The sequence below is a fragment of the Aphelocoma coerulescens genome, chromosome 1 (assembly GCF_041296385.1).
Source record: "Aphelocoma coerulescens isolate FSJ_1873_10779 chromosome 1, UR_Acoe_1.0, whole genome shotgun sequence".
Taxonomy (NCBI): domain Eukaryota; kingdom Metazoa; phylum Chordata; class Aves; order Passeriformes; family Corvidae; genus Aphelocoma; species Aphelocoma coerulescens.
Window position 1 is genome coordinate 120,027,138 of NC_091013.1, and position 13,288 is coordinate 120,040,425.

General features: G+C 50.5%; 1 protein-coding gene across 4 annotated transcripts in view; it reads right to left on the bottom strand.

The window, feature by feature from the left end:
- TIAM1 (TIAM Rac1 associated GEF 1) overlaps positions 1 to 13,288 on the bottom strand; it is a 128,992-nt gene that overhangs the window by 20,278 nt on the left and 95,426 nt on the right. For all 4 annotated transcript variants that reach the window (XM_069027097.1, XM_069027087.1, XM_069027070.1 and 1 more), the window contains 3 exons: positions 10,970 to 11,056; positions 8,271 to 8,495; positions 1,778 to 1,881 (listed from right to left, as the gene is read on the bottom strand). In XM_069027097.1, coding sequence (XP_068883198.1) covers positions 1,778 to 1,881; positions 8,271 to 8,495; positions 10,970 to 11,056 — 416 coding nt within the window. The remainder of the gene's footprint in view (positions 1 to 1,777; positions 1,882 to 8,270; positions 8,496 to 10,969; positions 11,057 to 13,288) is intronic.

The window sequence follows — 13,288 nt, forward strand, 5'->3', positions numbered from 1 at the left end:
CTTCCCATGCACATCAGCTTTCCCAAGCACATGGAAAAGCCAAGGAATTAGGAAAATCCTCAGTTGAGCTTTTCTTCTTCCCCACTGCCATATACTGGAATTTTCTATAGGTACTGCAGAATAATTTGGAGGTTTCTGCAGTCAGCAAGGAAGGCACTGAGTACAGAGCAGGGACAGCAGCATCCCTGAGCTTGCCAAACTGTGTAGGTTAGATATATTCCATAGGTACTCGTGTCCTTTATTTGTGGGAGAACATTTCAAGCAGTTTGAAACAGAAAAAATAAAGCCTCACTCCTCTTCACCCCACACAAATACAGAGCCATATTTCTGTACCCCAAAAGGAAACATGCAGTGATGTCAACATTTCATTGCTAGACAGCCAGAAGCTCCTCCTGTTGGAAACCAGGGCTCCTTGGAGCTGGGAGTTACTCCTCCAGGATGGAATATTAAGCATTAAAGCTGCTAACACCCATTTCTCAGTTTGACTAAATCTGCTGAGCTGCAGAGCTAATCGGGTAATCCTTACGACTTGTGCAGGTAATTACAGCTCTGAGCATCCAGGAGACAGGAGGCAAAACCCCCCAGCCTGTGCACAGCTCAGCAACAGAAAGCCCTGGAAAACCCATGGAGAGCACTGATTCCCCAGCAGCCACGTGCTGTGCTCGGTGCCCTGCCACAGCTTCCTTTGACAGAACAGACTCTGCTCAGAGCATATGAAAATCCCACATATTTACAGTTAGAAATCCCAAACTATCAACAAACACCTCCACTCACTGAAGAAGAAATTTACAGGCAAAAATCCCAAACTATCAACAAACATTTCCACTGACTGAAGAAGAAATTGTTTGCACTTATAAGAAAAAGTTCCTCAATAAAACCTTTGTGAAACAAACTCTGTGAGTAGTCACCTTCTCTGTGAGCATTGTGTGTTTTCCCTTATCTGACTTCCACTGTCTGGCTATCAAGGACAAAACTCCAGGCTAGAGTGACACCAGGGATCAGGAAACAAGAGGCCAAGGTCTTTTCCTTCCTTTCTCTGCAGTAGAGCAGCAAAGGGCCAGTCCAGAGCTCACTACAACACATCATGGTTAAAATAGAGAAAACACGCACAGAGAGAAAACACCAACAAACTGAGATCCAGTTCTCACTAGAACTGTGAAGAAAAGTAGCTGTAAGATCTCACCATCATCTGCATCACAAATACCTAAAAGCAATCAAGATAACCTCACTGGATCGTGCCTCAGAAGCCACCGATCAGATCATCACCCACTGCGGAATCCCTCAATCGATGGCAATTAGCAACCCATTTGCACAAGCTCTTAGCTATAACTGCAGAGTTTGGCTTCAGTTTAAGGCAGATTGGCCATGGCTGGTTTGAGGTTAGAAACCTGCATGTGAGCTGCGCTATTGCTTTAAGGAAATGCAGTTTAACTTACGTGTGTGTCGTAAGCCTAAAGACCAAGAAAGAATGAGAAATCCTAATGATCCACGTGGTGCAGTGGAGCTGCTCTGGGGATGGAGGTGATAACCAGCCCATTTTAAAACTGCGTGGGGTCATTATCACAAGGATGATACCACAAGTACTGAGGATGTGAACCCACCCTGAAAAAAGGCACAAGTCTCGCTGAAGAGGCAGCAGGTGACGTGCCACAATCAAAGTTGTGCCTTGTTCCATTCAGGATCACCCATAAACACCTTCCAAGTAAAACCAGCGTTTTCCCAGGAAGGGTGCTCCAGTCTGGCTGCTCTCCCTGGGGTGAAAATTGAACCTCCTCACCTTGCTCATCTTGTCGGCCTCATCCGATGACTCCAGGTCCTGCGCTTCCGCCTCCTCTGGGGCCGCCTCGGCAGAGCTGTCGGGGTCACTGCAGAGGGAGTGCCCTGCCAAGAGTGACACGGGTGTGAAAACACAGCCAGAATTCCCCAAAATCCCCAAGAAAAGCTGGGAGCAACCATGGAGTTCCCGTGGAACACGAGCACATTCCAACAGGAGGTTGTGCCAGAGGCACCCAACAACCTCCAAGGAGGGTTTGCAGCACAGCTTTAAGGACAGGTGTAAAAACAAATGGGTTATGACCAGACATCATTTCACTGGGAACTACAGATTCAGAGATAAGGCTGAAATGTCACACTGAAATTCTGACATGCAGCGTTCATTGCCTGGCTGGTGAGCAGTGCCAAGGACCTTTCTACCCCAGTGGTTTCACATGGAAACTGTGGTAAGCAGCTCTTGGTGCTGGCCAGCCAGCCATGGCTCACGTGGGACATTTCTGGCCTGACACACTCACTTGCTGAGAAAACAAACCCAGTTTCAGGAGTTTTTAGGCGTCAGGACCCAGTGTTCAGCTGCTGTTCAGGCAAGCTTTTAAACCCCATTATCAAAAACAATTTGCATGACTGTGCAAGATTTCCACTTCTTTATGTCCAGAGATAATCCAGAAAAAACAGAATTCTGGAAATAAATTCAGAACATATTCTGCACACTGGGATGGAGCCAAGTTGGGCATGGAGGAAATGGAAAGGACATAAAAGGTAGCTCAGAGCTCAGGCCCCTCTTCGGAAAAGGGAGGGTTTGCCTTGGAAAGAGATGTGCCTGGAAAGGTTCTTTGGCAACCCAGAATCTATTGGAAGGAGTGTTTTTTTCTGTAAGAAGTTCAGTTTTCTGAGCCCTGCCCAGATTTTATCAAATCTCACTATCAGCTTTCTGCTCTCCCTATTAACGCGTGAAAAAGAATTCTTAAACCCCTCGAGGTATCCATTTCAAAAACCAGAGAAGATAAGTGCTATGTGCCATAATTTGTGTGGGGCAGTCGTGTTTTTTCACTGCAATTAGTTTCCCTTCTCAAGCTGTGTGAAATGCACCTTGCAGCTGCTTCTCAGCCAAAACCAAGGCAATAATATTTGTCCATATTACTTTTAAGCCACCCCTTTATCTTTTCCTGTATGTTAAAGCCCTACTTAACCTGTTTCCTGCACTTTCACCAAGCAGACAGGAATCTTTCACACAGCACGTGTGCTCAGGCTGTTTCTGATGCCTTTGGCCACCACAGAGGTGAGCAGGTTTATCTGCTGCTCGTTAACTGCAGTCAGAGCAACAAAGCTGCCCCTTAATTCCTCCCAGTTACCGCCCCACTTCTGTCAGGATCGTTCCATCACCTGCTTTTTGCCCTGCGAATCCTTATTTAGCTCTGCCAGGAGAACGTGCTGCTTTCCTTCTCCCTGACCACTGCCATTTGCTGCCTTCACAGGACATTAAGGAACAAGAAGGGGAAATCCATAAAAGCAGCAGGAAAAGGGGGTCAAAACCCTGTGGCCCCAGCACAGAGGGAGGCCACAGGAGCCCCCAGGCTGCTTCCGCAGTGTCATACCTGTGACAGTGTGACCAACGCCCATTAAATAACTCCCACTTGTGGCGACAACCAGCAAAACAGAAGGAAGTTTTATCACAGGAGCAAAGGTGTTGGGGCTTAAAGGCCTGGAGAATCATGGAAAGCTTCAGCATCAGCCCAACACTTGGCTATAATTTTCCACAGCTGCTGCTTCCAGTCTGCAGGGCAGGTATAACTCAAGATTTTAAAATGAGACTTCCACGATGTGTGGTACCTCTCTTAAAGCCTCCTTCTTGCTGCTGGCCTACATATTTATTCACTACTATTTACATATTTATTTACTACTATTTACATATTTATTAATTATTATTACTATTTGTATATTTATTTCAATGCAGCTCTGCCAGCTGCAGCACAAAGTTCCCAAGTGTGCATCCTGCTAACACAAAATACAAACCAGGAATCCTGCACCTCAGTGCCCAGGCTTCAAAAAAAAAACCCCACTAGCATCTATTTGGGCAGTTTAACAGCAGCTTCCGTAATCCCAATGCTGCCAGGGAATGGCCCCGTTATGACAACAGAATACCTCCCTGAAGAGGCTCCGTCGTCAAATGCAACATTTTTGACAGGAGTTGTTAGGGAATGGTGTCTCGGATTAAATTTTCATTTAAGGTGACATTTCACCTATAAATCTGCAATAGAACAGAGTATGTGCTTCTTTCTTCCTTGCAGAAGAATTGTGGTTAGCTCTGAACACTGAACTGTGACAGGAGCACGTGTCCTGGGACCCCGGGAACGAGGGATTTCCACGGGGAAATCGGGAACACCAGCATCGCCTCCTGCATGTCCAGGCCGCCAGAGGGCGAGGCAGCACCGCAGGAATTTGGGGAATTCGTGATGAAAAATGAATTCTTATACCAAACCCCTCCGGTGGCTGCTGCAGGAAGTGCACCGGAATTGCTAAATCAAGCACTGAATGAGAACAGTGCTACGGAAGGTCTGAAAGCAGCCGTCAGCCTCGTGAAAATAATCCTGAAGAAATTGGGGTCACTGCTGGCCTCAGCTGGTTCTGAAATCTAAATTACTCAGCCCAAGGGGGCCTGTGATGGACGAGGACGGAATAAAAAATAGTGGCCGTTCTTACACTGCAGCAGAAGTTTGTTGCAGTTTCACAGATTTAGCCTGTGTGTTAGTAACTCCAGCCTCTGGCTGCTTTCTGAATGACAGAAGAGCAAACCCCCTAAAACACCCACGTGCTCCCTGTCAAGGGGGACTGACACACCCATTCCAAGCGGAGGGGGCACTTTCTTTTCAGTCTGTATCCATTCTGCGTGGTGATTTATAAGCTTCACATTATCCCCCATGCTAAAGATCTCCAAAATACAGAGGCATGCAAAGCCTACACCTCAGAGGCTCTGCCTCACAGTGAAAGAAGGGAGTGAATTGTGGGGAGACCACAAACAAATACGGGTACTACTCCCATTCCCAAATCCCCTTCTAACAGCAGAGTACCTTCCTGATGATCTGGGGGAGATCCAAGGCTGTGTTCCCAGCTTTCAGCCTCTCATTCCCTGCTCTGAGGGGAGCGGAACGGGCAGGCAGAACACTCCTTGTGGAGAGGGGAGACAGAGCCCACTGATCCTTTTAGGCAATAAGGAAAACCTGCTCCAGACAGAACCAGAGCTAATCCTCCTCAGCCAAATTTATGCAGGCTGTGTTAGCAGGAGAGAACCCAGAGCCAGGAAAAGCAATAATAGATGAAAGGAACAGAACTTGTGGCTCTGCAAAGGCAGCGCTATTCCATGGGGAAAGCATCCATCGTGCCCACAATGGCAGCTCTCACATCAATCAGAGATCTAAAACTCAAGGTCACCTCCAGATTAACCTGTTAAGCAAACACAATGAAGTAAGCACAGCCACAGGGCTGATTTGCAGCTCCAGCTCAGCATGTGCAAGAGAGCTGCGGATGATGAAAGAGCTGTGAGAGACATTGGATTTAACAGGAGCTCTGGCAGACGCTCCAGGAAGGCCAACTCCCAGAAACACAGCCCTGCTTTGCTCCTCTAGACCTCCCACTGAGCAGCAAGACACCAGGAAAGCTTCCTTAAAAAAAAAAAGTAACACATATCTTTCATATTTTGAAAATACACAATATAATTTGCCTCATCCAAAAATAAAATGTACCCCTTGCTGCCTTCACAGCTGATGAAGAATTGCTAGTGAAGAGGATACTGCTAAGACACCAGCATGATCCTACAACCAGAGGCTGGGTTCCTGGAGAATGGATGTGCCCACAGGTGCTGTGTCCTCGCTGGCCCTCTGACCCTGAGGAGAGGGGGCTGCACTGCCCCAGGGCCACGGACAGAACCTGTGTCCTATAAATAAAGCATTCAGCAGAAATCATGGAGCTGACGTGCCCGGCCAGCCAAACTGCCTGGAATCAACAAGGACACAAATAAATAGGTCAGTGGGTATTTCATACTTGACTGCTCTCTGCAAGAAGCTGTGGAGCCAAGAACAAAAATCTAAGATACAGCCACAATATCCCAAATAAGAGCACAGACCCCTTTCTAAACGTCATGTGGATCCCACTTTAGGTAGCAGGTCCCTGACAAAGCACAGGAGCAGAAGAGGAAAGGCTTCAGTAAAACACTGTGTTCTACAAACACCTGAATAGAGGGAAATGGGTGGGGAAAATCACCTGCTGCCCAATCACACGCTTGGGTGCAGAGCCCTGACTGCACTCCCACCTCGGGCTAAGCCATCCCGAACTATTTCATGTGGCAACTACGGGCGCTTCCAGAAGCTGCCAGGGACACCTGCACTCCTCCTGCTGGCCGAAGAAATATTCCCCTCCCTTTGCGGGGGGAACAGAGGCAGATCCCAGCCCAGCATTCCCTGTGTTTAGAAGGAACGGGAACGTTCAGGAGGGAGGTGCTTTGTCCCAGCAGGCACTTCACGTGCTCTCAGGAAAGCAGGAGCTGTTCCACACCACTGCCCAGCCCCGGAGGAGCTCACAAAGGAGGCCAGGCAGGACTGGAGCTCAGGGCAGCACAAAGGAAGTGTGGCTGCAAAGCAGCAGGGGCAGTGATGGTGCTGAAATGTCCATCAGCCACATCCGACGTCTTCGTTTCCCACACGGTTACAAAGGATGGGCTCCTCGGACACTGCACTGTCCCACCCTCAGCAAGGGAAAGGAGCCCTCAAAGACCCCCAAGATCACGGTGCAGGGATGGCAGTGGCAGAGAAGCTGGGACCCGCTGCGGAGCCCCCATGTCCCAGGATGTCCCTGCTCTGCTCAGGAATCACTGAAATCAGGAATCATCGTGTGAACACAAATGCCAGCTCCCAACCCTCTGCTCCCAGGGCAGACACCTCAGGGAAAAGCTGAGCTACGAGGACCTGGCATTCAGGGTTTCAGTGAAAAATCACAGGCAAGGACAAGAGGCTTGTGAAAAGCTGGTGTTGAGTAGGAAATGGGGGCATCTTGTGGCCAGCTATGGAATGTACAAGACTACCTCGATTTTCCAGCACAAAAGCCTAACTGGGAAAACCTCCATTAAAATTAAAAGGAGAATATGGCTTGAAAATGTTGAATTTTAACTGCCTGTCCGGGTTTAGTCCACATCTTACACGAGGTTGCTTTTAGCAGTCCCCTCAGAGGGATTTGCAGTAAGCTGTTTGGAAGCTTTTCTTGCTCCCTCTTTTCCACCTGCTATGAATATCACACTCCCCAAAGCCAGTCTCAGCTCAGAATAGTTTTGATTAGCTAGAAACTACTTCATTTTGGCAATTCCACTGATCTTTCCTGTATTTTAAATGATTCAAAAAAACTGAAGCAAGAGGTACAACCAGTGTCCTCTTCTGTTGTCAAATCCAGAGGAGCATGTAGAAATTCGAGAAGCCAAACTCCTGGCAAAGAATTCCCAGTTGCTATAGATGAATCTTCTGCCAGCTGGGTTCTCTGAGCAGGGCAGTGTCGTGAGCAGGAATGTCCCTCCCCATGGCAGTGTGCTGTGGGATCACCTGGATATGTCAGGCTGTAATGTCAATCCCTGTCTTTAGCTGTTTTAAAAAGTCCCTGTGAGTTATTCGTGCATCTCATCAAACACACAGAGCCCCTGTGCTCCTGGCTGACCCCAGAGAGGGTGAATCACAGAGCCACAAAATATCCTGAGCTGGAAGGGCCCCACAAGAATCATCCAGTCCAACTCCGGCCCTACCCTGCACCCCAACAGCCCCACCCTGAGCATCCCTGGCAGCGCTGTCCAAACGCTCCTGGAGCTCTGGCAGCCTTGGGGCCGTGCCCATTCCCTGGGGAGCCTGGGAAGTGCCCAGCACCCTCTAATGTTCAACACAAACCTCCCTGGCACACCTCCAGCCCTTCCCTGCCACTGCCACAGAGAGCAGAGATCGGAGCTGTCGCTCTGGAGGAAGCTGCAGACCCCAATGAGACTCCCCTCAGTCTCCTCTGCTCCAGCTGAACATTCCAGGTGCCCTCAGCCACTCCTCATGTGGCCCCTCCAGACCCTTCACCATCCTCATGTCCCTCCTTTGGACACTCTCCAACAGCTTTAGACCTTTCTGATGTAGTGGTGCCCCAAGCTGCACACAGAATGCTTCTCCCTCTTCCTCCCCATGCCACATGTAGATCCTGTGGGCAAATCCTGAGCTGCCCAGAAGGGAGCAACTGGTTCTGTGACTGTCTGTGGGCACAGCCAGAGGATGTGAGGCGCCTTTGGCAATGACACACGTGTCACAGCCCAACTGCAGGCACAGCCATCCTTCAGAGGTACCCCTGTGGCCCCTCACAGCTTCCAGAGCCCCCCGGGACCATCTGCCCAGTTCAGGCTGGAATTCCCCTCCCTCCCTCCCGCCATGGGATCTGCACACAGAGATGACGCAGGAGTCCTCCTGGTGATTTCTGTCCTGAAGCCATACCTTGGCTGCTCGCAGCGAAGGCCAGGGCACCATCCCCGGGCTCCGAGGGGTTCTCCGGGCGCCGTGGGGGCGGCTGGCGCAGCCGCTGCCCGTCCTCCGGCTCGGGGTGGGTGCGCACGGTGAGGCACAGCGAGGGCTGCACCAGGGCGTCCTTCAGCAGCGCCAAGTCCAGCTCCTCAGCAGCTCTCTGGTTGATCTCCACGACTTCATCACCAGCTTTCAGGCCTGTGACACAGAGGAACAGGTCAGACTCGCACAGCCGTGCTCCCCACAGACACCGAGGAGCTCTGCCGGGTGTTTATCTCTAGACACAATCATTAATGACTGCAAATGCCACTGAGATTTGATGGACTTTGTGAGATCTGATGTCTGGCTGCTCCTCCAGTGCCACCTTAAGAGCAGAGTGTCCAGGAGTCCCTCACTACCTGCCAGCAACAATTTATCCCGTTTTTCCTCATGGCACAGACCTGTGCCACACTGCACCCTACACAACACAGGCCTCCCCTGCGACCCTTCTTGATGTGGCAGCACACGCATCTTCAAAAGGCAGATCTGAGCCCTTGCTAAGTTAGTCATGGCTGTTTTCCAGCCTGATTCCAGGAGTTATTTATAGCAGCAGTGCCCCAGGGAGAAGGGGGTGTGCAGGGAAGCAGCTGACTCCCGCTCCCTGGGATGCTGAGGGACAGTGTGCGGCCCTCCGAGGTGACATGAGAACCCTGACCTTCCCCACGGCCAGCCGGGCCCTCCCTGACCAGCAACAGCAAGCTGGAGTGGGGTTTCATCCCCAGTAATCCCCAGGGCCAGGCAGGCAGCAGCACACCAGGAACAGCAGTGCCGAGAGCCCCGGCTGTTGGATCATCCCCGTCTCCATCTCTGCATTTACAGGGACGAGAGCTGGAATTTACAGCAACCAAAGAGCAGGGGTGACCATCCCTGCCATGCAAAGGAGAAGTCCTCGAAAGCCTGGATGAATCCTCTAGGAGACACAGTACTGACCCACATTCCAGGAAGAAACGTGGAAGGGAGGAGGCTAAAGAGCTTCCTAAGGAAAATGGAGATCTCCCTAAATGCATGTAATTGTGCCCAGAAACTGCAGTGTGGTGTGCAGTTTCAGGGAGAATAAAATGAACTAGATAGAGTAGCTACAAATTAAATGGACTGTAAAATCACATCTGAAAGAAGGACAAAACAAGGCAAGTCAAGCATTTCGCATTATTTAATTTATTCTACTTAGCGATTCTGTGGCATAATAGCAGCACACTAATAGGCCTGCAACCATAAATATCAGATCTGGGGCTTCATTTACTCTTTGGAGTCTTTGTTTTGGATCATTTGGGATAAAGCATCACGTCTATCTCAGTGCAATCCCATTCCAACCAGGAATGCTCTGCTAAGGCAGACCAACAGAAGAGACAAAAGGATAAATCATAAAAATTACCAGGAGAAAATAAAAGTTTCCTAATTGGAGGAAAGACTGAAAATGAAATGCAGTACCTCATCTGATGGAGTGCAGTCAAACACAGACAATGCATGTAAATAATGGGAGGCACAGAGAGTTTTCCCCCTTCCTCCTGCTACCTCAGGGAATCTTGTCCCAGTATCCTGCCGACTGCTGTCACACAGAAGTGCCTTTCCAGGTCAGTTCTGAGGAGCTACGGATCTGTGAGTTTTCATTCCCTGTCCTAGCACTGCAGCCCCACAGGAGGCACTCTCTGCTCACACATCCATTCAAACTGTTCTTCCAGCAGTAACTAAAAGCAAACCAGGGAAGCCCTGATGAAACCTCCATCCACCCTCACCTCACACTTGCCTTACTCCACACAGGAACCCACAGGGTTCCATTTCCCCTGGCAGCCTGGCAGGGAGCCCGCCCCCCAGCCTCTGCTCAGGGCCTTTGGCAGGATTTCCATCCTGTTAGCCAGGGAGTGCTGTGGGGCTGAGGGACAGGAAAAGCAAGATGGTCTTTTCACGTTTAACACGCACCTACATGGGTTTCTGAAGTTGGGGTGCAGCTCCAGGCTGTCCCCCATTCCCTGACCACTGCTCCTGCCTTCCCATTTCTGCCTCCACTGTGCCCCTTCTGCCACTCATTCCCAGCCACACAAGCCAGCTCCACCAGCTCGGGGTCACAGAAACTGCCAGGGCAGTTTTCCATCAGCTGGACTGGCTCAGCAGAGTGCCAGAGTCAGCACCAGGCCAAGGGATGCAGCAGCCTGGGGGAGAGCAGCTTTTGGAACAGCTTTTGCCAAGGGCCAAGGGCTGAATAAGCTCTGCAAGGCCATACAAGCCCTCACCAAGGGAACTCTGAAGGTGTTTCTGAGGACTCTGCATGCACCAGTGGGTTACAAAGAGATGAGATTCTTCTCACCCCTCATGGTCCCCACGTTCTAGTTCCAAATGTGGGTGGGTTTCAGCTGCCCAGCTCCCTGACCAGCCTGTCTGTGCAGCAGGGGAGGCAGTGAATGGGAAATGCAGTGGCATGGTTGGCCTCAGCTGCATTAAACCAGATCCCGCTCTGTCTTGGGATGAGCTGGCAGCCTGGTTATCCCTGCTGGCTCCTGCTCCAGGTGCTGCCCTGCATCCTGCAAAGGCTGGGAGCAAAACTAGAGGCAGTAATCCCAGCCACAGGGAGCACTGAGATGCTTCTACTGTATTTAAGTCACAGTGACTGACTCGGGAGGGCTTTGGAAGTGTTTTACCTTGCTTGAAAGCCAGGCCTGTCTCCTTGACGCTGTTCACGTACAGCCGGCAAATCCCTTCCTCTTCCACGGAGGAGAGAGAGACACCTGGGGAGACAGCCAGTGAGATGGTCAGAGAAAGGCAGCTCCCTCCAGGGTGTCCCAGCCACCACACCCTGCAGCCACGGCTGTGCTGTCCTGCAGCGAGCAGGCGGGAATCCCTCCCCTCTCCCTTCCCTCAAACCTTTACAAGCACAACAGGGAAGTGAAACAACGGAAGTGGCTTTAACAAAACCCTGAGCTGAATTTCTGAGTGCATATATAACTCATCTACAGCCATATTTGAGGATACCACAGCTGCAAAGCCTTGGAAAAGACTCCCAATTCTCTTGCCACCAAAGGTCCCTCCAGGAGGTTTTGCCGTTCACAGACCAAAGCTGCACAGAGCCGTGGTTTGGGACAAAAGCCGGGAATCCGAGAGCCACAGCTGATGTGCCGTCCCAAACTCAGGCAAGGCACAACACCTGCGGCTAGAACAGAGTGCTGACCTCTGCTTTTTGAGGTTCATGGGCTGGGCAGATTTGTAAAAATGCCCCTTTCCCTCTTCCCCTCACTTCTTTCAGCTGCTTATGGCACAACCTGTCATTTGCCAAGTCTCGGCTCAGCACACATTTCATGCTCACCAGAGACCTACAGAACAGCCCTGCAGTGGAAGTGCTGACACAGCCCCATTTTAAACAGTGCAAATGGGACTGTGAGCTTTGGTCTGGGGGATTTTCCTGCCATGTGTGTGACACTGTAAGATAACGATGTGTAAAGGAAATACAACGTGCCGAGTTAAATGCAGGTTGTTTATTTACTGTTGAGAGCCATCTAAAGCAGAACATTTGCCTTTCTGAAACTTCATTACTCCCCAAATGAGTGTAGGCAACCATTTGCTCTCTCTTTTTCTAGAGACTAGAAAAACATTTACAAACCTCTGGGGGGAGTCGTTTGTTTTCACATGCAATCAGCCACCAGCCAAGAGGTGCAGATGTGCTGGGAGCCTATCCTGACTTTAGGACTCCCTTCAAGTTGATCCTTATGGCTGAGAGTTATTTTTTTCATCCATGATTTAAAAATAAAAAAAAAGAGGAAGAAAAGAGGGGGAAGAATGTGGCAGCTCAGAAGTGAGAAGCATATGGCCTTTCATGACTTACTGAGCTACTTGGAACCTGCATGCGAGCTCCTCGGGCTGAATCAAATGAAATTTGTGAAGCTCACTCCACACACCAGCTTTGGCAGAGAGAAGAACCCTCGACTACAAGAGCAGCTGTAAAATATAGTAGTTACTGGTTGTCATCACCACAAAGCCTACCTGGAAAACCCTCATCTGGAAAGACAGCAGAGCGTGCCCAAGGCTGCAGTTTGAGTCAGCACAAAGCATCAGCTCCTAAGAGCATCGCCCTCTGCAACTGAGAGCCTGGTTTGGGCCAAACACCACACACTAAAACCAGGCTGAGGGGCAGCTCAGGCTCTCACTGTGAGGAGATCGGATCCAAGCAGCCCCAAGCTCCACCTCTCCTACAAGGAAAGGCTGAGAGAACTAGGATTGTTCAGACTCGGGAAGAGAAGCTTTGGGGGGACCTCACTGCAGCCCTCCAGGACCTGAAGGGAGCCCACAGGAAAGATGGAGAGGGACTCTTTAAAAGCACCTGGAGTGACAGGACAAGGGGGAATGGCTTCAAACTGAAAGAGAGCAGGTTTAGATGGGATATCGGGAAGCAACTGTTTCCCTGTGAGGGTGGGGAGGCCCCGGCACAGGGTGCCCAGAGAAGCTGTGGCTGCTCCTGGATCCCTGCAAGTGTCCAAGGCCGAGTTGGACGGGGCTTGGAGCACCCCAGGATGGTGGAAGGTGTCCCTGCCCACAGCAGGGGTGAGACTGGATGGACTTCAAGGTCCCTTCCAACCCAACCCATTCTGGGATTCTGTGGTTTCTCCATGAGAAGACCTCTGCCTCCCTCAATCCATCAGGTCTAAGTGCACACATAGTCATTTCTTAATTCATCCTTCAGCCATACCCATAAATCCTGCAGTTATTCCTGGCAGAAAGGGCATATGGAGCAATTACACAGGTTGTCATCAGCTTTAGGAGATGAGAGATGGGCAGCTGGCAAGAGCCTGGCACTGGCCATCTCACACACAAAGTCAAGCCCTCCACAGACAGGGGATGTGACCCTACCCTGTTTTATTTCCACAGCTGTGACAGTGGCCGGACCTCACAGCAGCACAGCAGTGCCAGTGTTTCAGTGCCACGCACCCAGGCGAGAAGCTCTCATCCCAGTGCGTGTGTGTGCAGTC